Source organism: Parus major, chromosome 3, assembly GCF_001522545.3.
Source record: "Parus major isolate Abel chromosome 3, Parus_major1.1, whole genome shotgun sequence".
Taxonomy (NCBI): Eukaryota; Metazoa; Chordata; class Aves; order Passeriformes; family Paridae; genus Parus; species Parus major.
The window spans coordinates 3348785-3375530 of record NC_031770.1 but is presented as its reverse complement, the minus strand read 5'-3'; the positions used below and the strand labels follow the sequence as shown (position 1 = coordinate 3375530).

Here is a 26746-nt window from a genome sequence, read left to right as displayed (position 1 = left end):
TTTAAAATAAATATGTACACTTAGCATCCATTCTTTTTCTGAAGATACTTCTTAGAAAATGAGTCAGTCTATTTTTTTACAGTTTAACTATCAAGCATTATTTGGATTCCTCCTTAGCACTCTCACTCACCCCCCACAACATTAGGACATAAGAACTTACCTGTGAGCACTTAATAAGGTGTTAACTTGCATCTGGCAGTCCTGTGGCACTGTGGGTTGCACTAAAATTATTAGTGACATTTTTACAGAGAAATGAAAATAAGCAGGAAACAAATCTATGCTTTTTTTATTGCTGTTGTTAGGAAGATGGTCTGAAAGGAAAAGTTGTTTAATTTGCAAGCCTGTAGAAAAGCAACAAGAAAGAATAGTGGGCTATTGTGGGGGCTATCATGTAAATAGTGGATTTAAAATCAATAGCTGGTGTCAGAAGTCTCTAGAAATACAGAACCCTTAAAACAATCCTTAGCCAGATACAGTAACTTATACACTGGGAATCCCCACTGTGGGCATAGACAACCTGACTCTAAAGAAAAAGGGTCTCACACAATCAGGGAACTTGGCTTCAGTTTCTGGTCTTAGCCACAAAATTTCTATCTGGCCCTTCATAAATGGTTAATCTCTACAACTTGGGTTTGTCTGTTAAAGCAGAAGGAAAGCCTCGGGAAAAAAAATTATGATACTTAATTCCAGAACTTAATACAAATAAGGAACTTTTGGTGGGCACTCTGTCCAATTTAATCAATTTGATCAGATCCAATTTGGATCAGAGGTCATCTTAAACACTGGTGCTAGCTGTGTCCACTATTTAACAAATAGATTGTCCCATGTTTGTCAACAAAACATCTTCTTAAGAATAGTCAAAAACCAAAACAATGTAAGCTAAAGAAACAGTGACTGAGAACAGGCTGAAGTTCTCATACAAGCTGGAGCTGATGAAATAATGTGGTGTTGCTTAGAAGTCACAGAGAACCTGTGGTTAGTTTCTATTCTGTAGCCTTAAACTTTTCTAAGTAATGGCTTTGCTTTTGTTTGACGTTTTTAGACCTTTGCACAAGGACATACAAAAGTGCAGCAGGGTTTCCCCACTGACATCACAGCCACTGAAATCAGGAGTGACCTTTAAGGTTGAACACAAGATTTGAGTTTGAACATACAAACCTCTGCTTGAGCTCCATGGTTGGGCTGCTGGATAATCCATCTCAGCTTACTTGTTACTGAAAGGTGAACTCAAACCAACTTTAAGTAACCAGAGTCTAGAGAAAATTGAGTTATCACCTTCACTGAATTTTCCCCATTTGAAGTCACAACATGGGAGAGAAAATGAACATGCTGCTGATTACTCATTTCTGTAAGAGGAATCATATTTAGTAAATTGATTGATCATTTTACAGGCACGTACCAAACATTTACCCTGAATTACAGCAAAGTGAACATCTCTGTACTTGCACAATTTACCATCTGGTGTAAGGCAGGATTTATTTAGTGGGTGAACAGAGGAACAGAAACAGGGGATTCCCTGGCCTTCTCATTGCTAGTACTTCACTGCTTGCAACACCGTCATTTTCCTCAAAATACAATTCCCAGGGGCATATTTTTGTCTCATTTGGTTTTAACTAAATTACTACAAAGAATCATTCTACAGAAAATACTGTTTCCATGATTTTCCAGTTCATGATTTGGCAAATTTGGTAAATGCTTTGAACAAAACCTATACTGGGTTTCTTTACAGACTCTCCCAACATGTTATCCTACATAGCAAATAACACACAGTATTATTTAGAGACCTCTAAAAACATTCAAAATGAGTGGAAATAATGAACGTATGCTACACCATCTAAACAAAACCAAAAGTGAATGTAATGACCAGTCACAAGTCTTGCAAGAAACAGAGACTTAAGTTTCAGAAATACAACTCAGAGCCAGCACCAGCTTTCAGTTTCCTGACACTCTAATGCCTGTTTCATTTGAGAGAGCAGAAATGCAGAAATGTAAAATAGTTGGTACTTCTTTAGGTTAGTTATTAGAAATCTCTGTTGGATTGCTCATTATGACAGGTTTATGCCTTTCTGCTTAAGGCTGTACACAATAAAATGAAAATTCAGTATCAAATAAATAGAAAAGGGAAAAACAATCTAACAAAAATCACAGCAAACATCATTCCAAAGCAGCGCTGAAGGTATTTGGCCAATAATTACACATCAAGTGATTCACAAAACCTCAGCTTTTCTTCCTTGTGTGCATGCACTCAGAGAAGGTGGGATAACTTTCTGTTCTGGCCAAGCGACCACACTGGAAAAACAGAGCAGAATTAAAACTGCAGGGATAAAAGAAATTCTAGCATGTTCTAGCTTTAGTACCTACTTGCTACAGCCTTTTATTCTTATCATATCATCATTAACACACATTGTTGGTTATGGCTAGTCCACACTTCCTATTTTAAGGCCACAGTTTCAGTTACTCCCAGTTTGCCAACACCTTTTCTTCACATGATCACATACCCTGCCCCTTGAGATGAGTTTTTAAGAAAAACAGAACAAATATGACTCAGTCATTTTTCTACGAATGATCATGGGGAATGTATGCTTTAACTATATTCAAAGAATTCTTAAGCTTTTAAGAAACTTCTTTGCATTTCAGAAACAGGGACATGAAATTCAGCAAGGAGACCGTGTTGGTGTCACTACTGGGATTTTTTGCTCTTCCTTGGAAAAGACTGACCTTGCACATGTTTGCCAGACTTGCTTTTATTAGCTGAAATTCTCAGCTTTCTCTCCACTGCACACATGCAGAGAGTGAGATGGACAGTGCCCACAGTGGGCAGCTGATTGCCAGGCTGAAACTGAAACAGGGTAGGTTATTTCTCCTCTGCTTTCAGGACTCACGGGAGTTTTACTCATCATCACCCAGTAACGTGTTACCCAGTTCAAACTCAGAAAGAGGGACTCAGGTGCGAGAGGGAAATGGGAATTATCAGAGAGAAAAGGAAAACAGCCAAGAGTCTGAGGTCAGAAGAAATGAAAAAAAGATGAAGTGTGAATAAGAAACAAGGCTGGGAGAAGACAGCAGGAGGATTCAGACAGTGTCTTCCCAGGAAAGAGGAACTGCCCAAGGATGAGCAGTCCATATCAATTTCTTGAAGGTCAAACAGCTGAGAGTTTAACAGGCTGCACTTTCTGGAATAAGAGAAAAATCAGTCTGCAGGCTACCGCGTTGTCGAGATCCTCCCACAGTAAGAGCCGAGGTCCAAGAGCAGCGGGCTGTGGGTGTCTCCCCCGGCCGGTGGCAGCAGCCCAGGGCAGCAGTGACGTTCTGAGGTGGCCACAGCAGCGCTGGCACAGCACAGCAGGCAGGAAACAGCCCCGGGCGTGGGACGGCCACAGCTCCCCTGCGAGCCCCGGGAAAGGGCACACAGCCCCCGCAGCCACCCCGGGGCAGGCAGGCAGGGAGGGAGGAGGCAGCACCCGCCTGGGCTCTCCAGGAGAGGGTTTTTCCACAGCACCAAAGTCCTGCTCGTGCCCTAAGGCCACTTGATGGCCTTTGGGACAGGGCTGGGTATGAGCCCTTCACCAGCAGCCTCCAACCACGGCTCTTCATTTACTGGAATAACGCACAGGATCACACTCTTTATAAGAAGTGTGATGAGGTAATTACAAAAATACAGCCAGGAGTTTTTGCTGGTCTTTTTGGGCTCAACAGCTTATGTCACTAAGCATTACATAAGACAGGGTTATAGTAAGCCCCTTCTCTCCCTCTATCAAGTTTAACAAATTTCAAGATACCTTTTTTCCTCTTTGCTTTTTCCTCATTAAGGCAAAAAATAAGTAGTCTGTTACTTTCTCTCACTTTCTACAGGAAAATCAATTGCTACAGCCAAAATGTAGGTGACTTCACACTAACTGCTTCTTTGCTTGTACCTAATGGGTAAAACCACAGATGTTAACTCCTGCAAGGGAAGTTCTTGCTCAAAGTTACTAATCAGACACAATTTCAATACAGAGCTGCTCCTCTTGGAAGAGATTGAGATGAGGGACTTGTGCTCTAGCCAGACACACAGCAACCAGCTAAGAAAGCAGAGAGAAAAGAGGAACGTTTGGAGGAAGTCTGATATCAAAGACCTTCCCTCTCTGAGTCCTTATGCAGGAGTAATTTCCCTTTCAATCACTTTAACAGAGGAGAACACCGAAGTTGAGTAAGTTTGAACTTTATTTACAAACAGCTGAATTCTAATCTGCAGAGTCCTGGGGCAGCATCGAACTTCTGCAACATCCAGGGAAACTCCAGAACACTGACATCACTTAACATCACACTTGACATCTTATATGTCAAGATACATTAAGATAAGATGTGTAATTCATCAATGGATCAAGTCTGAGAAACTAGTAACCTAAATTCTTCCTGAATGTTCTTCTCAAAACCCTGAACATTCTTCTTAAAACCCTAAGAGTGAGGAAGAAAATAAAAAAAAAAAAAATTATAAAGAGCAGTTAGAAGATGACCACAAAGCAAGAGTAAAATAAAATGACCTGTGTAAAGGTATATCCATTGGCTAGGTTACTTCAGTTTGAGAAGAGTTGCATAAGTGCATGTGCTGACCCAGAGCCTATGGGAAAATCATCCCTTAAACACTCTTGGAACACTCACATGGAAGAATTTAAAAGCACAGGAATATTACAGGACTATAGTCCACTACAAAACACTTCCCATATTCGTTTTGCTGTTTATCTTATCACCTACTTCAGCTTTAGTTCTTTCAGATTCATGATGGATTTGTATTTACACAGGTGCTGGAGTTGTATACCTACTGCAACTGGTACACAGAAGGGACAATGTTTGAGCACCACTGTTTTAGAACAGGTCACAAAACAGAGGCAACCATTTTATAAACCCAAGGTGTAGTTCTGTTAAAAGTTACTTAAGTAATAGGGGTACTGTTTCTTAATTTTAACCTAAATTAAAGCCTTGCAGTCTAAGTTTTGGAGGGTAGAAGGAAGAACAAGGCCTCAAACCCACTAAGGTAAATTTTTAAGGGATAAATTGCACTTGAAACAAGCTGGAAAACAGAGAATAAGGGAAAAAACAAGTAGTTTGTGATAAATATAGCCATGCTTTCTCCACAGGTTTGGGATACTAGCAGCAGAGGGAATGCTAAAGAGTTAAGACATGGCAAGATAGATACCACCTCTTATTTCTTTACAGTCCTTCAGTCTCGTCACTAAGGTGGATACTTAAGATGTTCAGAGCTCAGATTTGCCCTTTAAGATAAGCAACTCATTTTAAAACAATTCAGGGGTCCACATGTCAAACTGGGGCTTCAGGTGAGTCACGCAGTTTGCAAGCTGCACAATGCAGAGAGCATTAAATCAAACCCCAGGTCTACCAGAAGCAGGAAAGCAAAGCCATGTTCCTGGTCCCAGATTCACTCCAGCAAGGCAGTTTAGCTGTGGACTTGGCAATGTTAGGTTTACTGCTGGACTCTAACTTAAAGGATTTTTCCAACCTAAGTGATTCTATGACATTATCATTTGGTAGAACACTTTTTTTTCTGGCACTGCCTTACTCCCAATCCCTTTAAAGTTGGTTTAGGTGTTTAGATTTTTTTAAGCAGACCCCATCTGCACAAAAAAAAAAAAAAAAAAAAAAAAAGAGAAAAAGAGACTGAAGATTTTAGATTTCACTTTGAAGATAGTTTTTTACAGTACATACAAAAATACTCTGGAAAAACAACTTACAATTTCACTTATGAAACCACCAAATGATAAAGAAATTACAATAGAGAAATAGCATAATACTTGTTTCATATAATCAGAATTTATCCCCACCCCCCAAAACCCCTAATGCACTTAGCTGGCTAAGCAGTGTTATCAGTTTACAGAACCAGACTGGAGACTACGACAGGTTTTCATGTAAGCATTTAGAAGAGCTTCCAGAGTTTATCTGAAACCACTTTCTGCATGCAGCTTGCAGGTGGGCAGTAGTGTCAGGACAGCCTCAGCTGTTGCAATGTTTCAGTGCATCTTTGCTGTGTGTTCAGAGCTGGGCTTAAGTACCCAGTGACACAAAAAAACCTCTCAAGTCTCACGCTGGAGCAGTCTTGAGACCAAAAAAAAGCAGCAGATAACACAGCATGGGACATGTCTATCATCTCCATACTTTGGCAGCATCCTCTGCTGCATTTCCTTCAATACTGAAAGCATGTATGGGCCTCCATGGGAGGCAATACCTGCGTAGTGCATGGCTGTGCAAGGCAGTGGAAAGCTGCGAGCCAAGGAAGCTGAGCACCACTGTGAGAGAAGCACAGGAGTGTGTGTGCCATATGGGAAAATAACTGGGGATAAGAACAGTGCATGCACATGAATTAGGCAAGCATGTTCATACACACTGGAAAAAACAGAACATGGCTGCAGCAACTCATTAACCCTGGTGACAAACATTCTGAATCCAAGGCACAGGACAGGTTGGTTTTTGTAGCTGCTTCAGCTGGTGACAATTTAGACTTTTTAAAAACTCCTAAAGGTAACTGTTACAAGCACATGCAAAAAGTAGCTCAAAAAGAAGCAAGCATCTAACAACAGCATAAAAATCAGACCCTGATTTTAACTGGTCAGTTGCAGTAACCTTCTACCTTTCTTAGTAACTACAACACACATTCAGAATAAGGACTGGTAACAAGTGATTATTCTCTTCACCTGAAGATCAACCACTTACCCATTAAGGGTAAGTTTGATGGATCTTTTAATAATACGAATGCTATTTGTTGGAACAGGAGATGAAGAATCTGGCAGTTCTTTACTGGAAAGCCTCTGTAACACACAAACAAATGCCACAGGGGAAAAAAAAGGAAAAAAAAATTTTTTTAATTAATTATTGAATTAATTTTAAATTATTTCGTTCAGAAGCAGCAACAGGTAACTTCTTTCCTAGCTGAATATAACATTCTTTATGCACCAACCCTGTATGGCCCAAACCCATTTTCAGAGAAGCCTTTTCTTTTTACCACAGCACTTGTTTAACCACCACCATATCCAGAGGAAGAGCATTTTCCCTTCTGCACAATTCTTTTCCTGCATGAACTGAGACAAGTATATTACTGATGAGGGGGGGAATTAGCTATGAGTTGCTCAACAGCACAGTAAAGGGAGATTTTTCTCAGATCCAAGGATCAGGAAAACAGAGTCTCTACTGTCTGGATCACTTCCAGTCTTATAGCCCTCAATTTCGCAACATTCTACATGACACAGAGCAGTTAAAGTCACCTACAGACTTCAAAGCTTCCAAGTCTCATCACAGAAATCAGTATACAAGTACTGATAACAGTCCAAGAGCACCAAACCAGGACACAAACTCAGTGTCTGAGGGCACAGAAACATGGTTTTCCAAGTTCAAAACTTGGAAACTTTGGCTTCACTTTTGTGAAGGTCAGTGCTCAGTTATTTAATTTGTTGGAAACACAAAAGGCAAAACCCTACCACTCCTCAAACCACCAAGTTTAACGGGACATAAATCTTTGTACATAAAATGAAAATACTAGCTCTGCTTTACCTATGAATACAAAAGCACAATAAATACCTGTGACCTTGATGTGATCACTGGAATCTGCATGGATTTCCCATCAAGGACACCCTAAAAAAGCCAGAAGGGATTTGTTAGGCAGTACTGCCAGGTTCCTGACTGAGAGGCAGCAAGTTCTGGCAGCGAGGATACCTTAAAATCATACATGTGTTAACAACCTCCACCCCATGGGGGGGTGGGTTTAGGTATCCTAAAGCCCTAAAACCACACAGACACTGGTTCAGGTATTTCAATCTTCACCAACAAGATCTCATCTTGATTTGAAGGTGTGCCCTCAAGAGTTTATGCCCCAGTAACAAGCACCATGAATAAAGAAGCTCTTTATCTTCCCTTTGAGAGGCCAAATGCTTTAGTCTTTATAGCAGTTCTAATTTACAACAGTGAATCAGATAGTTTTAAAAAGAAAATTCAGTATTATTTCAAGCATGCCAAAGAATCTGACACTACCAAATCACCTAATAGCAACATTTAAAAGATAAGTCACAAAAGCGTAATATCTGGGGAGTGAGGACTGAAATAAGCTAAATTTAAAAGCATATTTTTGTTTCCATCAGTAAACATGCAGAGAATTTATGTGAGGCAGTCTAATCACTAAACTGTTCAGCTTTTCAGTTAGTCCACTGAGTAAAATCACTTAAAGATTACATTTTTTGTAGCTCTCTTCCTCCCATCCTGAGGGTATCCGCTTTCTGTGAAATTGGAGTCCCACATGTTTAGCTGGAGGAACAAAATACACAGACTCAAAATAATTGCTGTGCTAAAATTTTCTTATTTGGGTGCAGCTTCCAGTCAACACATTAAATGTATTAGGGGCCACTCTTAAATAGTATTTATCTAAGTCCACCATTACCCCTCAGGAATTTCAAGCCTCTGAAAAAGCCCTGAAATCTGTACTTGCAACATTCAGTACTAGACAACATTTCTACAAGATGAATCTTTATAAGTGTCAAAACTGAAGATTCTTTTTCTGGCTGTTCTTTGCTTGTTCCTCCATTCAGAGGTCAAGCTCCAGGAACAGCTACTTAAGGATATTTACACATAACAATAAAACAAATGAAATATTAGTCTAAGAGTTCCACATACCAAGATCTAACAAGCAACTCCACACTATCATTTCAGAAGTAATGACCTATTGAGTAGGCTGCTGACTTCTAAAGCAGCAAAACTATCAATAGGCACTCAAAAAGTATCTACCAGAAACAGATTAGCTCATATATTTAATGTATTTCATATATCTTCAAGTACTTAAGCCACAAAATTCGTATCTTCTTCATTTGGAGATAAGTTTTTTTCTGAATTGAGAACTGCTTCCAGATGAGACAGTTCATTCAGCAATTGGTCACTGCAGTGGTAAGTCAGTACAGCAGTATTTAGATACCTTGGCAGCAGATGAAAAGCAGTCATTAAGTGCTAGATCCTGAAAATACGTTAATAGCTATGCATCATTCATTATGATTGCTCACATCTTCATTCTAGTAGAACCAGATATGCTTAAATCTAGATTCCCAAATCCTTTGGGGGATGTATAAACGCATGTATTTTCAGTTATTTCATTTGTTCTCCCTCAATAATTAATACTACTTGAAACCCTCCTTGGCCTAGCCCCCCCTCCTTGCCTTTTCTCCATCTATGGCTTTTTGGGGGCATTCTCCCGATGTAGGTGGACGAGATACTTTAGAGCTTGGTGAATAATGCTGCTTAGGTGAAGCACTCCTAGGATCCGTGATTAGAGTCCCACTTAATTTATGCTGTCCGTGCACAAAACACGTTCTGAGTTGACAAACCGTGTTATATCCTGGAATGGTGCAAGCAATTGGAGGTCCCGATGTTCTTAGTGCAACTGTAGCCTCCATTTCTGTAGGAGACACCTGGCTTTTAGAGTTTGGCCACGAAATTAAAAGCTACATTCCACCTACCACTTCAAATACATACTTGGATCAGTCACAGGAATGCAAAGTCCCTTAGACGTTGATGGCTCAGCTACACTGTTGGCACCACTACAACTCTGACATTCAACATTTCTATAAAAGTCAAACACTAGAGTTATAAAATGCTAGTTTGTAAAACACTGTATATGTCATTTCCAGAAAGTGCATGCAAGACAAACATTCACCTCCTTAGCTCATTGTCAGAGCTCTGTTAAACAACACAACCTCCCAGCCAATGTAGCACCAGACCATCATTTTGCACAATTTCAGACTTTTAAACTTTTTAAACTCAAGCATTTTCTTTACTGAGTCCTTATCTGCTGATACATTTTCCCAATTACTCTACCCAGAACACTGTGCTGATTTGAACCATTGTTCTGTTCTAGCCAGATGTGCACGCAAATTTTTGGGTTGGTTTGTTTTCCGTGTGACTCCTACAGCACCAAGCAGTCTGAACAGAGCAGGTATCACACATTTGGTAGGATTGGGCAATTACTCTCAAGATTATGTATTCTTCCTGTGCTTTGGGAGTTGCTGAGGGATACACAGACTTCCCAGGAAGTGACAGACACTTTTACTGCCTGAGCTCTCATACCACTTCACTAAGTCAGAAGCAGCTCTGGTGCTTCTGAGCCCCAAATCAGTACGTCATTAGAACTTAATCTACTTGGTATCAACAGTACTTTCTGATAGAAAGAACAGTTACTTGCACATAAAACACCCCAGCTTTGAGTTACACACTAACCTGTGAAGATTTACATTCAAGACTAAATAACTTCCCTGGTGTCAAGTTCTTCATTCCTCTGTGTTCATGAATATTATTTAGTTTTTTCAAGGCTTCCTTTAACCCAGTCTCCTACCACGTGCCCAAAGGAGATTCCAGCTTTGTTCCTGAAGCTCTTAGAGCCCTCCACATGCTTATGACCCAAACAAGAAATCCTAGACTCATTTACATAGTGAGTCAGTTAAAAGCAGCTTCTCCACAGTTCCAAGGTTATGGCACTAACCTTTCTGTCTCTGCTGTAGAGATGTCCAACTTAGATATCTTATTTAACGAAGAGGAATTAGAGGGTGTTCTGGGATCTCTGTCTTTGGAACCATCCGAACAGCTTTCACCTAAAGAAGACCTTTTGCACTGAAGTCCACTATTATTTTGACTAATATCTGACACCCTTTGCTGAAACGACAGTTAAAAAATAAAGTCTTCAAGTAATTATTAAAGCTTTTATTAAAAATTACCAGAAGCGCTGAATTTTTATTATACCTTCTTTCTTTTCTGTAAGGTTCCTGCTGGCAAAAAATAATGGAGTTGCTTTCTCTTCACATAAGTTGCCTCAATCTTCATACCTTCCTTTAGGATGTTGAGGGCACTGGCCTGCCTGTAAACTGACATCAAACACAGCTGTAGCTTAGTGGGGATGTTTGCATTAGTGCTTGTCAAAGTTAGAGATGGTTCCTTTAGAAACACGTCTGCCCAGCCCACATGAAGAGTTCCAGCTTCAGTTAACACAAAATGCTGCCCAAGCACTCCCAGCCATCACAAGAAGATGAATGTGACCTGTGATGCCCATTTCACACTCACTACAGACCAGACACAGCAGCTACTCCAGCTCAAATATGCAGTGATAAAGTCTACGTGTCCGAGGAAGCCAGACTGGATTTCAGGGAGTCTGATTTAACAGACTCACTACAATTTGAACAGGTTTTTCTCAGCTGCCTGCAAACAAATGCTATGGCAGCACAACAGTTATCAACACAGTTAAGTCACATTTAGATAAGCTTATCTAACTGGCCTATCATGAGCATAACTGGAAATACAGATGAGCTTACTGACACACAGAGTGGGAAACAAAGCAAGGATATGCAACTCAAAGGCTTTCTACAGGAGACCAGAAGTGAAATAAAAGCACAAACATGAGCACACACACCAATATGGACACTTGCTTCAAATGAAATACACTAGTTTGTATACAAAAGGGAAATAAAATTCACAGAAATAAAGCTCCAAACTGAGCTTTCTATTCCTGAGCTCATCAACTTGAAATTAATCTTCGCCCTCTAAAATTATTCTCTCAAAGTCAAGGCACATGGCAACAGCTCTCTAGCACAGAACTACTGGTCATCCCCACATGAGGCAAAGGATTTCCCACCTCTCAAGGAACAGCTTTTCTGTTCAATTCTCTCTGGAATCACACCCTACATCCAGCACACACCATAGGCTGTGCTTCACTAAAGAAAGAGCACACAGCCATACTAACAATGACAATACTAACAATGACTTACAGTGTTTGTGCATAGAGGATTTACCATTAGTTCTGGCCTCTTAGCAGCACATAAATGTCACTAATATAATTCACATTTGCCATTGAAATGTAGTGCCACTGGATGTAACATGCACGTACAGATAACAGGGCAAGTCTGAGGAAATCACCCCACCTGGCTTGGAACTCAGACAAGAGTTTTGATGTGTTTTTCTGTGCTTTTCTCATATCCCAAGCAGGAGCTAAGAAGAAGGTCAGGTTTTACTGCTTTTACTCATGTTGTCTGAACAAAACACGACAGAACTCATGCTGGTACTATGGATAAACTCCAACAAACATTTAGAGGATTTCACTGTTTAGAACTCTTTGTCCAAACACACTTGTCACTCAGAAGAATAGCCTGATTTCCTTATTATCCTAGCATTATCTAACAACACTTGCAATATTAATTTATTTCTACATCTATCAAAAATAGTAACAGACTAGGAACAGGAAAATTGACATACAAGACTGCATGTAATTACAATGTGACAACTCAGCGACTTTCCCAGTTCTGGGATCATATTATACACAAACTGTCTTGGAAAAATCAACATCAACAGGCATCAACAACTCATTTCAGAGCTTGACACATCACTTCCCACTTCTAAAGTTCAGCAGCTGACTACTGTTAGACAAATATAGACAAACCCAGCAAATGGGCATCCCTGGGCTTCACAGCTGACTGTCCCCTACAAGAAATGCAGTTTTATGAGGACTTATTTTATATATGGTACACAGTGTATGACTGTTACACACTTTTGTTTCAAGGTGGCCTTACTTCGACAAAGTGTCAACACGTTTTTCAAGCTAATCTTTTATATGTTGCTATCTACAGGGATATCTAATAACAGAAGGAAGTACAATTCACTTTGTGAAGCAACTTCTTCTGGAATAATTATACTCCACAAGTCTACAGCAAAAATAGAGCCTTACCTGTATCTGTGAATGACTGTATCCCATGTGTTAGATCAACGTTAGTCTTTACTGCACTTTCTGCTTTCTTAAATACAAGCCCAAGAAACCACATTGATACATATCCACTCCTAAAAAAAGACAAGATTGACAAACCTGAGTTGGACACAGACATCAGTCATTTGGATTCTGGTACATTTTAGTTTCTCAGTTTAGAGCCAGCCCAGACTTAAACTTCTCAGAGCACTTCTCCCTGAACTGCTCCCTTCTTTAAAAACATTATGAGCTCAGGACCCTGCCAGAAACACACTGAACCTCTCTCACCAATGAGCTGAGGGGAACGAAGATACACATTGACCAAACTACTTCAGAAAAGTAACAGAACTCACTGTTTATAGAGAACTTCATTGCCAGGGAAAGACTGTGGCTGCACGTGTGCAATAGTTATAAATTCATTCCTTTCCAAGTTTCCAACCAGCACACGGATTTTAGACTCAACGAGGCCAATCCTAATAAAAACAAGAGGTATTTTATTCATTTTTAACTGTATCCAGCTCATCAGTTAGATGTCTTTTTGTAATACAGTGTTAACTAATCAATAAGGACCAAATTTCGTACAGCTGAACGGACACCAGATCTTTCTATCACATACACACACTGTAATTTGAGATGTTTCCAATGACATTTGTGCTTTTGCTTCTAAAGACAGAGATAAGTAAGTTTTACATGTACTCTGAACACTTCAGATACAACACTTCCACCTGTAACCTATGATGAAAATAAAAAAGCACAATCCCAGCACCTCTGGGGTGCAGCAAAACTCCTTTTTGCCACAATGATCAAGTACAGTGATTTTGAAAAGGCTCAAGCACAACTGTTCAGTTCCACCCAAGAAAAGATGCAATTCTTCCCGCAGATTGATCAGTGAAATGTAAAAATAGTAATTTTAATGAACAAATTATCTAGTCAACAATCCCATCAGAAACTTCCCTAAGAAATGAATCGTGACCATGAGGGCTTTAATTTCAATAAAGCACTGGCATTTAATCCTTCTATCTAAAACTCTGTTAACTTTAAAAGCAGTCAGAAATCTCTATGTTCTTCAAAAGCATCTTATGTTGATGAATAACAGAGATATTATCTATTTCCAAATCCACTCAAGAATTGGTGAACTACCTTTTCTGATAATAAACTGAAAAAAGTTGATCTTCTGCTTACCACTTTCCCAAGCTACAAAACTGTAAAATTTGGCTCTATTTCTGTCACTCAAAAAACATCAGCTTTACCACAGCCAGAAATTCCCTCATCTTTATTGTGACATAAAATAGGCTTTGTTCAAGAACATTTCACATAAATTATTTGGCCCTCTGCCCATACACCTTGTTGTACACAACTGTGACTGATATCAAGCTGCAGCTGGTAAGATTTCTAGGTGAATATATTAGAACATTCAGATAAAAGGCATTACCTACTCAAACTATTTTTAAACTTAATGCTATCTTTTAGAGATGGCACAAGAATTGCTTGACTTGAAGCACAAGCCAAACTTTGAAATAAAAGTAAGGTGCCCTCAGAACGGGTGTCTGTTACAGAGAGGTTTTTTGCTTCCTCACTTGACCAAAGCAAAGTACTAATTTCCTAACAAAGAAACCCACTGGAAAGTCAATTAACAAACATTACAAGTGTGCCTTAATTCTTCACCATTTCCCCCTTATTTCAAATTTCACAATGACTCAGCACATTCACACAGGTTAAATAAGTAATTATTGGCAAATCTCCCTTCATTGAAGAAAAGTACATCTGAAATAGGCTGACTACATACCAGTGCAATCTAGTCTTTAGATATTATAGTAAAACTCTTTATGAAAATAAGTCTAAGGCTGTAGAACAGTGGTCTTCAAAGCAGGGAGGGAAGGGGGTGCATTCCATGCCTAGCTGCATAGTTACAGACTATTTGTTAACACAATTAACAAAAATATGGTGCAACATTGAATTGAGTTTCAGTTTTGCACTGGACCCCATTTAAAGCAGCACTTACCAGTTTAAGTGATGCTCTTCTGTAAAGGCACTGGCAGTCAGCACAATGTAATGTCTAGAAGAAGGAAGGAAAATTAGTACACTAGCTCAAGATTTTATTCTACACTCTAAATATCAGGTGGGGTTTTTTTTGGTAGGAAAAATTGTATGAGTGGCATTAGACAGCTTTTTCTATCTTCCCTATGCTAATATGTAGCAAAATTTATATAACTACTTCCAGTTTCTTTAAAAAGTCCTAAACTGAAACACATCAATACAATTTTCTATTTAGACCCCAAGTTAAAACCCATTATTCTAACCACTAAGGAAATAACTGTAAGTTCAAACATCAGATTTCATACGTACTTGTACTTCTGAAAGAAGTTGAGTGGTTCAAAGAGCTTTGACCAGTCTGATTTTCCTTTGAGAATCTCATCTGTAACTTCAAGACCTACAAATATGGTTGAAAATTTTATCAGTATTTTTTAAAGATTACCATGACAAACTTTAGAGGATTGTAACAGTAGCTGACAGGAAAAAAAAAAAAAAGCAGGAATTCTCCTGACACAACGCAGATCCTTTCCCACAGTTTATTGGAAAACTGGTCCCTTATTGTCTGCAATGAGCACACTTCCCAGAGAAACTGAACAAAACTAATTCAGGTAACATGGTTCCATAAAGCAGGAATGGCACTGTTTAATAAGCACAGAATGCACTTTACCACGTTGGAACTCCTCTATCATGACGGCTCGTGTTGACACTGACACGTTGTACGTGGAGTTCTGCTGTGGATAGGACGGGGTGATGATGGGCATCACGTGGTACCGGTCTGATGGGTTCACCTACGAGTTACAACAGCTTTGCTCAGCACCAGCTTCAGTCAGAACAAAGTTTTAACCCTTCTGATTTCAATGGTTACCTACCCTAGGGTCCCACACTGGTAAATTAAGAAAGCTCTCTTCAAGTCGTTTCAGCAGCACTGGCTTTGGCCAATCCCTACAGAAGAAAAAAGCAGTAAAGTGTCCATTCTAAGCTCTGCAATTCAGGGCTGCACGGGATGTTGTCCATGTACATCCTGATATAAATAACTACAAGTGTTACTTCTTTATGCAAATTGAAATAAACAGCTTTTACCATTTTGAAAAAATCAAGAAGAACTTGTTAACGAGAGTAGAAGCCAAAGCATTGGGGTAGAGTTGGCATATTCTTGCTACCAGCATTGCCCAGGAGACTCCACCAAGAAATCCCATGATGTTGGAGTAAACACCACGTCCTAGAATGGATACCACACAGTTAGTCTGTGCTCTTTCAAATGTGTAGTACCAGCTGCACAATCTATAGAACAATTAATACATTTCAGCCTCCATGTCATTTACTTTTGCAGTGCAGTGAGGCCAAATTGCTGGTCCTCACAGTGATGAGAAAAAGAGTACAACACCACGTCCCGAAATATTGCTGCTGTGAAACTTGTTTGTGCTGCTACACCTACTGCTTCACTTCCATTCCCCTAAGAGAAGGGTTCTGCCATTCCTCTAGTACCTGCTCTAGCCAGGTGGGCAAATGGGATTTGCTTATTCCTTTTACACTTAATTGGGGATTTTTATCATTTATCATTGCTTATCAGGTTCCTGATAAGCAATGCAGCAGTGTCTCGCAAGCACTCCCCTCTTCTCTGAACTCCACACCTCCACTAAAAAAACACATGGAATTTACCACAGTGACAGACCATGAACCTAAACCAAAAGGGTTTTAATAAACAACTGCCATTTAAATAGCAATCCAAAGCTGAGGTACATCCAATAGTGAGCCTGAGGTGCCTCTGAGAAGTTTAAAGATCACAAACAGCCCCGCCACTCACGTTTTGCCCACAGTTTAACTGCCCGGAGCGTGAGCCGGAAGTTCTCCAGATTGGGCACCAGGCGCAGTATTTCGTCTGTAACTCTGCTGCCTGCGAGACAAAAGGTGAAGCACAGGAGCTCCTGTAACAGGTACAAGTCAGGTGTTCCTACACAGCACCATCACCTCACAGCTTATGGTTCAAGTCTGGGAAAACAGGTTTGGATTACTTGCTTTGTATTAAATTATAGATTACCCGTAACATTCAGCATCGCTTTAGGTAACCAGTGCCCTCAACAGCTTTTTCACAGTTTAGCCTACAACTAACAACTTTTAAATAAAGCCTCTCCACTGGATGTTTTAGCCATAAACTACAACACAAGAGGCTCCACCTCAGCATGAAGAATTTTACACTGCAGGGTGGCAGAACTCTGGAACGGGTGGCCATGGGAGGTCAAGGAACGTCCCTGTCTGGAGAGATTCAAAACCCACCTGGACACATTCCTGGGACAGCTGCTCCAGGTGACCGTGCCTTAGCTGGGGGGTTGGACTGGATGATCTCCAGAGGTCCCTTCCAACCCTAAATATTCTGTGATTCCAGAAGCTAGGTTTCTTTTGACAACCAGCAACCATTAAAACACTTGGTGCTAAACACTGAGCAAGTCAGACTTCAGGTATTTTAATTACTTTTTTTTTTTAATGAACTACTTTGTTTATCATTCATACATTCTTATCAAGGGCCCTACTTAGTCATCTGAATTTCTGGGGCAAACTGGAGCACTGCTCACAAACCAATCAAACAAACATGACATACAAGTCTGTGTAAACACACAACTCCTTGAAATATCTAAATTTAGACCCACCAGTCACCTCCTCAGAACTCAAGTACACTGGAGATCAGTTTCTGCACCTTGTACAGAGATGTGGCTTGTGTAATGTGCTCTCTATGCCAATGTAAATGTCTTCATGAAGGTGTGCAGAACATGCTCACCATTTAAGCTCCGTATGCATCTTATATCCAGGCTTTTGAGGCACGAGTCGTCCCTGAGATCGAGATCATCAGAAACCGTGGGCAAGGACAGCTTTGCAAACACGAGATCAATCTTCAAGAGAAGAAAGTTTCACACATGACTGACAATGCAGCACTGTTTGCAAACAGGACACCAGTGAGAGACACTTGGCCATTCGTGTGGTTAACATTTATATTTAGAATTATGTGACCATAGATAAATATTGATTTGCCAGAAAACAAGAAAATTGCTCTAAGTTCCCTACTTGTTTACAAAACCACTTCTATTTTTTTAAGCTAAGGAAAGGAAGGGGTTTTTCTTCTTTAAGTTGGAAAGATTACTCTTAACTTAGAATTCCTATTAAAAGTCAATTTTAAATTAACCATAAAATTAAGACAAATTCAAATTGCCTCAACTGTACTTCAACAAATGAGAAAGCATTTTCTTTATGCTGTAAGGCCTTAAGCATCTGGTTTTCAGTATAACCTGAGGCAAGCAAATTATTCTTTGAATGTCTGTACCAGATAAAGGCCACAAAGAGATCACTGAATGTCTTCACAATAGTAATGCCAAGCAATAACTTGCTTAGCTATTATAGCAAGTGGGTATTTATTCTCTACATGAAATGTATTCCAGATAGAAGGATTCCTGCAGCTGACAAACTGAGGCAGGAGTCCAATGAGTCATTTTACTTTACATTTTCTATGCTGTTTGTCTCACAGGGACTTCATTTTTGATCTGCAACAAAACATCAGGCGATTTGTGCAGGAAACCACAACAGAAACACCCCCTGCAGAAAGGGAGCTCTTGTCAGAGCCCAGGGGAGTTAGCAAGGTCACTGCTTCTACTCCCACTCTGCACATCCTTGGGAGATAAATGCTACCCAAGCAGACTCCCCTGGTCTGCAGCACAGGTTTAAAAAAAGATGTCCCTCATGTTCCCACGCTCGCCAGGCTAGCTAGGGGCTTATTTTCCTAGCAGATCCCATTTTACTTCTTCTGGGATAGGTTGTGGTCAAGGCTGTTTAATTACAGTTCCCTAAATATGCTGCAATGTACCAATAACCTCATAAAACCTTGAAAAAAGTGATCCTACTCCAAAGCAAGAAAAAAAAATAATTCTCGCTTAAAGGTGAAAAAATCCACAAAAATTAAAATTCTTACCTCAATGCCATCAAACTCAAATTTGATAACTGGTACATATGCATCCTCAATGGCCTGTGAAGGAGAGGATATCTGTAATAAGATATCCTTTTGCTACTTTAAGCTTTTTCTTATACTATGGATAAAATACAGAATTTACACTGAACCACTCAGTCCAAAGACTGAGTTCCTTCCAAACACAAAAAATGCTAGTAACTCCCAGGCAGGATAGCACTATTATGGTACCAATACTAGATTTTACTAAAAGATCTTATTTAGGCAAGAGATTCAGAGGCTGCTCATGCACTGTAACAAACAGTGCACAACAAACCATCAGTATCAGTGGCTGTAAGCACTTACTACAGCCAAGGTGAAAACACAGCTTCCAGGGACAACCTTGCTTTTTGATACAGCTGACTCATTCCCAAAACACAGGGAAGGGAGAGGGGGCACAAAAACTCTTACATGATGTAGTCACTGGGAATAGGAGCCAAGAGCTGGACAGCAACAGTTTCATGCTGCATAAACCAGTATATTAGAGGGTACTCAAAACTGATTTAATTTTGGCTTGTAAGATATTCACTAACAATGCGAGTTTTTAACATGAATATTCTTATTGTAAAACTTACACAATCTATCAAGCAGAGAGTTTACTCACTCTTAGGTTTTTTACTTCCTCTTGATTCCTCAGTTTTTCAAAGAATGACTGAAAAAAATCTGATCTTTCCACGTGACTGGGAGCAACACAAAGAGCATCTATGTCTGAACCTGCAAAGAGATTCCATTTCTCCTGTTACTGTTGGAAGCCACTTTGCAACATCAGAACTGTGACCAGGCACTGGAAGTACTACCTTTGGTGTGTACTCCAAGCCTGTAGGAACCAAATGTAAATATTTTGCCACCAACTTGCTCTGTTATTGAAGGGGGAAGATTCTGTGGGTAGAAGAGAAAGTTTAAGATGAACATCATCCTCTTGTGCAAGTTTGACTTGTAAGTTATTTAGAAAAACTGTAACAGCCTGCATAAGCAATGTCTTCTCACTCCCTCACATTTCAGTTTACTACAGTTTTCATTCTGTTTTTCTGAAATAAGTTAAGCTTGCAACTCAAAAAAAAAAAATATTATAGGTGATGTAGCAGTACTTTTATTAATTTATACAAATTAAGAGCTATTATTAGACTTCCCTGCAGCAGAGGCACATAAATTAATACAGCCTAAGAGCCATTCAAAGGGCATGTCTAGAATCACAATTTCAAACTAGACTGAGTGCTGTAGGCTGTTTGGGGCAAGATTAGTGCCAATTTTACCATCTTTCTCATGCACAATGCTTGGTTTTGGCTTTGTTAACAATTATGAGACAACTGACTGAGCCAATCCAGGAATTTATTCAGTTTATTCAGTTCCCCAAAGACTCTGAAACCTTGATCTTGAAATACCTTTTATAACTTATTTCAGCAGCAGTTACTACATCTCTAGTTGATATTTAAGAAGTTAAATGTTGAACATTAGCACAGATCTCAGCAGCGTAGCCTTTGAATCAAAAGACTTCAACTGTTTTGACAAAAACAAAAAAGTTCTTACCTTGCTTTCAGCAAGCTCTGAAATCCATTCTCTGACAAAGTTATTCAGTTTACCAAGAACAGTTGTCCTGTAAAGAAAACTCATGCTAAGTTTGCTTTAAAAAAAAAAAAAATCAAACAAAAACCAAAGCAAAAAAACCCAAGAGGTTAACAAATTTTAGTCTTGTTATACCTGTGATAGAGTTCTTCCTGATCCTCAAATACCCCAAATGGCTTCATTGCTTCAATCAGCTTCTGGGTATGAATGTGGTCTTTATCACTAGGAGGAGCCAAGCTAATTGGAGAGGTAAGTCCATAGTGCCCTTGAGGCTGGTTCTGCTGCCTGGAAGTACTGGAAGAAAATAAAGGAATGAGTACATGAAGGAAGAAAATCTCATTAGAAAACACCTTTAGCTTACACTTTAGAAATCCATTTCTGCCCTTTTACCCAATGTTGACAGAAAGGAGAAAAAAAAACCTTATCATTTTTAGATGACTTGACCTCACTCAAAAGAAGCCACAACTACTTTTATAAAAAAAGCATTTATGGATGTAAGAAATTATCCAAGATGCTGCCATCTTAACACAATTTATTTGCATTGCTCCAGCCCATCAGAACTAATCACAGGGAAGTGAAAAGGTTTGAAACCCACCATGGACAACCCTACAGACAGCAGAAGTTTTGGACAATGTAAGGTTGTTCCAAACACTTTCCTGGCTAACACCAAACACAAAAATTAAACTTTTCTTAATTAAATGGGTTTTTTTTAGGTTTATATTTATTCAAGAAGTGCATTATAGTTGATTGTAAAGGCATATGGTCTGTTAAACAGAGTTGATGCAATAAATTTGGTGTATTACTATATAAATCCCTTGCTTTAGAAAGGGGATAATGGAGAAAAGGCACTTAATTTTGCATTACCAGCTAAAACCAGGAGAAAGGAGTGGGACAGGAGGGAAGAATGGTGCTTAATGCATCAAGGGTCTCTACAGAAACACCAGCAGCAAGAGGGGGAAAAAAACCAAAAGGTCTCATCATGCTCATCAGGGTCCAGAAACAGACCCTGAGGCTCAAGGGATTAATTGTGCCATTATTTAAGCTGGATATTTTTCACAGATGTACAGCTTCAAAGATCAGCTGGGTTAGGCAAGAGATTTTTATACCTGTTTAAGGAACCTGACCCCATTCTGTCTAGTAGTAGACTGGGAAGTGCTCAAAGGCCAGCTTCACCACTTGATTTTTTAAAAGACGGGTTATTACACAGCTCCTTATTTCTAATTGTTGTATTACTCCCTCTCTTAAAGATATTTCCCTCTCTTTTATGTATCCTTATGCAACTACACACAGAGCTTGCAGTCACCTAGGGTTTTTTTCCCTCCTCTTTCCTCTCTCCAAGCCTGTTTTTAGAAGTTTGTGCTTTCCAAAATGCTGGGGAGGCAGGTATTAGGACTGCAGTGCTATCAACTAATGTCCCCAGTCAGAAAAGCTGTTTACTTACAAGCCTAACTAGGCCTTGACCTAATTTACCTTGTTTATAGAGATTGACAATTTCCACTTCATAAGTAAAAATATTCATAATGAATATTTTCCTTCCTATGATATAGTTTTCATAACAAACCAAGGAGGAAAGCCTGTACTTAATTGCTGTGCATTACAACTAAATTAAAACACCTCCAGCAGCAACTACTTCCATGTTTTATGCACTGCTTGCATTGTACAACTTATGCTTCATAAAGTTTGCACAAAACAAGAACAGGATTTAGACTACACCAGCATTTAAGACCTTTCCAAGGTACAAAAAGGCACCACCTGCCTTTCATTGCCTCGTTCTGCCTACAGATAATATAACTGGAGATTGACGTAAAACACAGTATCAATTAGATAAACCCAATATTATTAACATCAAATATACTTATTATTAATTAAATATTATTAATATAAAATTCCCTCATCGACAGCAGATATTTTTCAGTTGCTTACACATATTACTGATAGTTTGACCTCACAACTTAAGAGGTGAGGGAAACAACACGAGGAAAGTTTCACTGAGGGAAATTCCATAGAATTTGTTGCCCACCTGGAATAAAAAATATGAACTCTTTGCTCTTCAAGAGCAAGAGCTTATAAGCACATAATTAAGGGATCTTATGGATCCTAACACACATGGCACACTATTTATTCACCCATCAGTTTAAACAAGAAACCTGTCGCAGTTCAGCATTTTGCCAAATCTTGTTGCAACCTGTGCACCACAGCAAAAACCTCCAATGCGTGTTTGTTCTGGTAAATCACACTTTTACACAAAAAGCCAGCCTAAACGGATTTATTCCACGTTCTGCCCCTTATTCACAGCTTCCCAAAGCTGCAAGGCGTGTCTCCCCCACACACCAAGGGTGGAGGGCTAAGTTCGCACTGCGCGGCTCAGGGCGCTGCCTTCAGCCATCCGTGCGGGTAGGACGACCAGAAACCAGCTCCTGAGCCACCAAAACCCACAGCACAAACCGGGAAAAACAAGGATAGAAGAAGAACCCCACACCACCTGGGACCTTCAACGAAGGGAGCCCAACTCCACCCTTCACCGCTGCCGCACCAGCTCATGCTGAGCGGAGCCCGCGGGCGGCCGCTGCCAGGTCAAATCTCCCTGTCCCTGTCCCCGAGGCTCAGGCAGAGTCACTGCTCCGCAGGGCTCCGCAGGGCTCCGCAGGTCGCGCAGCCCCAGACCAAGGCGCAGCCCCGTTACCGCCGTTCCTCGCCCGCCATTGCCGTTGCTTGGCGACGGCGTCGCCGCCACACGCGGTGAGACCCGGGCGAGGCAGCCCCGCCACCCGCACTCCACCATTTATTTCAACCGAGAATTCCTCCCCTCGGGCGAGGGCAGGTTCGGCCCCCGCGGCCCGCCGGGGCCCCTCGCGGGGCAGCTCCGGCGGGACCCCCCCTCCCCTCCACCGCCGTCCCCTCAGGGCAGGGCAGGGCAGGGCAGGGCGGGAAGGCGCCGCACGCCGCTGCCTCACCCGCGCGTCTCCTTCATGGCGCGCGCGCACAGCCGGCGCCGCCGCCCGCGCTTCCCGCCCTTCTGCACCGCCGCCCCCTTCCCGGCGGCCCCCGCGCCGCCCGCCCGCCGCCCCCTGGCGGCTGCGCGTGGCCCCTCAGGGCGGCCCCGCCATCCCTTCAGGTCGCCGCTGGGGTCGCTGAGTACTCTGCGGGGAGGGTGTTCCTTCCCTGTGGAGAATATTCCTTCTCCGAGGAGGGTATTCCTTCCCCGTGGCGCTGACAGACCCGCCGAGGCTGGGCTAGTCCCCGGCATGAGGCGGTCCCGCATCGCACCTGCCCGCCCCTCCCTCACACTGGACGTTCCCGCTCCTGACGCCTCTTTCCAGAGAGGAGGGGTGAAAAAGAACAGGAGTCGCGCTCGAATTGGGCTCCTGACAGCCTCCTGACTGTCCCTTTACAGAGAGGACGAGTGAAAAAATCCCCAGGAATAGCTGTTGTACTTGTGTATTCTCATCCAGTAAGTGCAGGCCTAGCATCCCTTGACAACAGCTGGTATCAGGAGGATTTAACGCACATTGCTAATGTCAGCAAATAGCTTCGGGTACCCACCACAGCGTTGTTACCGTATAAAATATTCACAGAAACACAGAGTTGTTTGGCTTGGAAGGGGCCTTAAAGATCATCCAGTTCTACCCTGCCATGGGCAGGGACAGCCTCCACTATCCCAGGTTGTTCCAGGCCCTGTCCAGCCTGGCCTTGGACACTCCCAGGGATGGGGCAGCCACAGCCTCTCCTGTCCCAGTGCCTCACCACCCTCACAGTGAAGATTTTTTCCCTAATATTTCATCAAAACCTACCCTCTTCCGGTTGGAACCCATTCCCCCTTCTGTCACTATGTGCTCCTGTAAGTAGCCTTCACTCATCTTTCTTAAAAGTTCCATTCATGCCACAATTATAATAATTTTGGGCCAACAGAGTGTTACAAAGTGAGTATTAAATCAACCAAACTACCCTGAGAATATGGCATTTGAATGACAATTCCCCACTCACATTCAAGTCTGCAAAAAGCTAAAAAATCAAAAGCATAATGTTTCTGTAAAGTTGAATAAATCTTCAGAAAAACTTTTGCTTCCTGCTGCCCCGGTGTCTTGTCACATCAGAGCTTTTCTCTGAGATTAGTACATTATTTCTATACTTTTATCAGTTGTAAGATCTTTTTTGAGGTAAAATACATATTATCTTGCAAGATGCTTTGAAGAAACACAACTTTTGTCCTGAAATTATAATAAATTAACAAAATGAATGTACCTTTGGCAGGACAGTTTTAACTACCCTACTCAAATAACTTAATAGGGAGTTTAAAATTATTTTATCTATAGAATATTACCATGGTAGTGTTTGTGCTAACATTTCAGTCTTTGATGTGATCGATGCCTCTGCAAGGAGTTATATTGGTAAAGAAAAAAAAAAAAATCAAATTTATTGAGAACTTTTGTTACACCTCTAGCCAAGCATTTTTTATTCTCAGAAATTCATTAGGGTTTTCTCTAATATTTTAAGGTCCTTGCAACAGTACTGTGATCCTACAATCAGGAAAACTTATATACTGCTTATGTTTTTCTTTTCTCTCGGGTTCATACCAGCTATTTAGTGTGAGGAAAACACCTGCCTTTATTTTTCCTGGGTTTACAAGGCCCATTACCCAATTTTTTTAAACCTGTTTCTGCTGCATGCTTCCTCAACAGGAGCTGCATTTGCCCACAGATGTGATGGAAGGTTTTTAATGGAGAAGTGATACTTTCCTTTAAATCACCTGGAACATTAAGGAAAAAATTAACAGCTCATCAAGCACAGAAGTTTCTCTTCACACGCAACTCTAATGTTAAATAGAAGTGAAGACTAATCAAGCTTAACCATCTTCAATGCTCAGCTAATAAAGAGAAAAGGTAGGAGGTGTTTGAGAAACAGGAAGTGTTAAAGTTGGGGTGAGACGGTGGGCTGAACTCTTATGATGGATAGAGCTTGGATTCACAAATAAAATACTTGTTCTGGAAAAAGGATTGTGCTGAGAAAAGTAATTAAATAAGGTTCTTATTCTTATGGAGTTCATGGATTTTAGTTTTCGTGAGGTAACTGGATTAGTTCTTCTGTGAGTAGTTTGGGTTTTGTTATTTTTTTACAGGAAAATAAGTGTCTCCCATTGTCTGCCATTTATTTAGTCCAGTATTAGTTAGCTCCTATTAGTTATTTGTTTCTAATGTATAACTGCTGCATTCTGCCCACATAACTTCCACAGTTTATGTGTAGCAGTGACTAAACCATATCATGCTTTAGAGTGTGCAGAGTTTGAGGGCAGTTTGTTTCAAGGTAGTTCTTTCCTTTGCTGGGAGCGTTACATTTACTTTAAAATTCTTTTGTGTAGCACCTAGCTTATAGAGGAGGCTAAAAGCTAATTAAATATTGTATTTGGGGTTCTTTCTTGGTGGGTGTCTGTGTCATCCAGATAGCATTAGTTTGAGAGTGATGTGAAGTGGGGGGATGTTTGGGTTTATTTGTCCTGTTTTTTTAATTGCTGCTAAGTTGTTAAGGGGTCAATATCCTTTTCTGTAGTAAAAGTGAGTTGGTATCTGAGTACTTTTAGCCTCTGAGAGGGTATTACTGAATTATATATTTCATAAACACCTAGACTATGCATTTTCATTTGTCAGAGTCTGTAGATATAATTTTAATCTAATCTGTGAAGTTAATGATGTTAGTGTGATGTGGCTTATAAAGTGCTTGTGCGAGACCACGCGTTCGATAGACTCGTGAAGTTTGGCAATCTACTTATTCCTAGATAAAAGGAGCTATCTGTATATTCCCTCTAAACTTGGTGTTGTTGTTTCTTACCCCTTTTCCACTTGGGTCTATTCAGGTGCCACCCAACTTTGCTTGTAAATGCCTCTCCCTTTTTAAGTGGGAAGTGGTAACCTTGTTTATTTTTTCCTCTTTAAAAACTGTCTTTCTCTATCCCAAGTGAGCAAAATACCCATTACTATTTTGTTTGATAAAGTGCTTTGTGATTATCACATTTAAATGTTATAAAATTTTAATGATAAAAAAGGAATGAACCTAAACAGATTTTTTTCAGGCATCTCTGAAGGAATTTGGGGTTTATGCGTGAAAAGTTATGTACCAGCTACTGCACCTGACTCTCTGCTTCAACATGTGAGATATGCCTGAGAGGAAGACTGCTGCAGAGAAAATATTATGTGGTATTAAAATATTGTCCACATCACAGAAATTTATCGGAAAAAAAATAGTTTATTCAAACTTTGTACAGAGGATCTTATCTGTGTAATGCACTATATTTCACTAGAGAGATTTTTGTCAGCAATAATTTGTATATATACATTTAGGCTCTGATGAATATCAGCTAAAATACGAAATTCAATTCCAGAAAGCTGCATTTTGTAATAAATGTTCCTAGGATTCACTAA

General features: G+C 40.4%; 1 protein-coding gene and 1 long non-coding RNA gene across 12 annotated transcripts in view; one reads left to right on the top strand and one right to left on the bottom strand.

Annotated features, from left to right (window-relative positions):
* Positions 1-4185: 4185 nt before the first annotated feature.
* PAPOLG (poly(A) polymerase gamma) lies at positions 4186-23338 on the bottom strand. Of its 10 annotated transcripts, none has more exons than XM_015622183.1 (23): positions 23288-23338; positions 20469-20627; positions 20298-20364; positions 19568-19649; positions 19375-19484; positions 18738-18791; positions 17556-17667; positions 16587-16676; positions 15863-16001; positions 15652-15724; positions 15450-15570; positions 15095-15179; positions 14751-14804; positions 13102-13221; positions 12734-12843; positions 10762-10883; positions 10505-10674; positions 9502-9590; positions 9186-9424; positions 8215-8286; positions 7567-7620; positions 6706-6800; positions 4186-4437 (listed from the first exon to the last, which is right to left on the bottom strand). In XM_015622183.1, exons 1-23 carry the CDS (start codon positions 23302-23304, stop codon positions 4377-4379), a joined length of 2295 nt encoding a protein of 764 aa, XP_015477669.1. In that variant the 5' UTR covers positions 23305-23338; the 3' UTR covers positions 4186-4376. The 10 variants fall into 10 exon arrangements, with proteins under 10 accessions (XP_015477669.1, XP_015477671.1, XP_015477666.1 ...); XM_015622185.3 differs by lacking the exon at positions 23288-23338 and adding an exon at positions 22816-23126 and having other exon boundaries at positions 6687-6800; XM_015622180.3 differs by lacking the exon at positions 23288-23338 and adding an exon at positions 22816-23126.
* A 99-nt stretch (positions 23339-23437) lies between these two features.
* The window catches only part of LOC107202014, a 29314-nt gene continuing 26005 nt past the window's right edge, over positions 23438-26746 (top strand). The window contains exons 1-2 of one of the 2 annotated variants that reach the window (XR_001520518.2): positions 23438-23784; positions 25013-25213. This is a non-coding gene — a long non-coding RNA (uncharacterized LOC107202014). Of the gene's footprint in view, positions 23785-25012; positions 25214-25292; positions 25417-26746 lie in introns of those variants that run through there. The other variant, XR_004496558.1, reaches the window with a different exon arrangement.

Coding starts and splice junctions, on each gene's coding strand:
- PAPOLG (XM_015622180.3), bottom strand. CDS start 22,874: ATGAGCTGGTGCGGCAGCGGTGAAGGGTGGAGTTGGGCTCCCTTCGTT. Junction 20,628..22,815: donor CCCTTCGTTGAAGGTCCCAG/GTGGTGTGGGGT, acceptor ATTTTCTTCCAG/TACTTCCAGGCAGCAGAACC. Junction 9,425..9,501: donor CATTCCTGTGACTGATCCAA/GTATGTATTTGA, acceptor TGTCTCCTACAG/AAATGGAGGCTACAGTTGCA.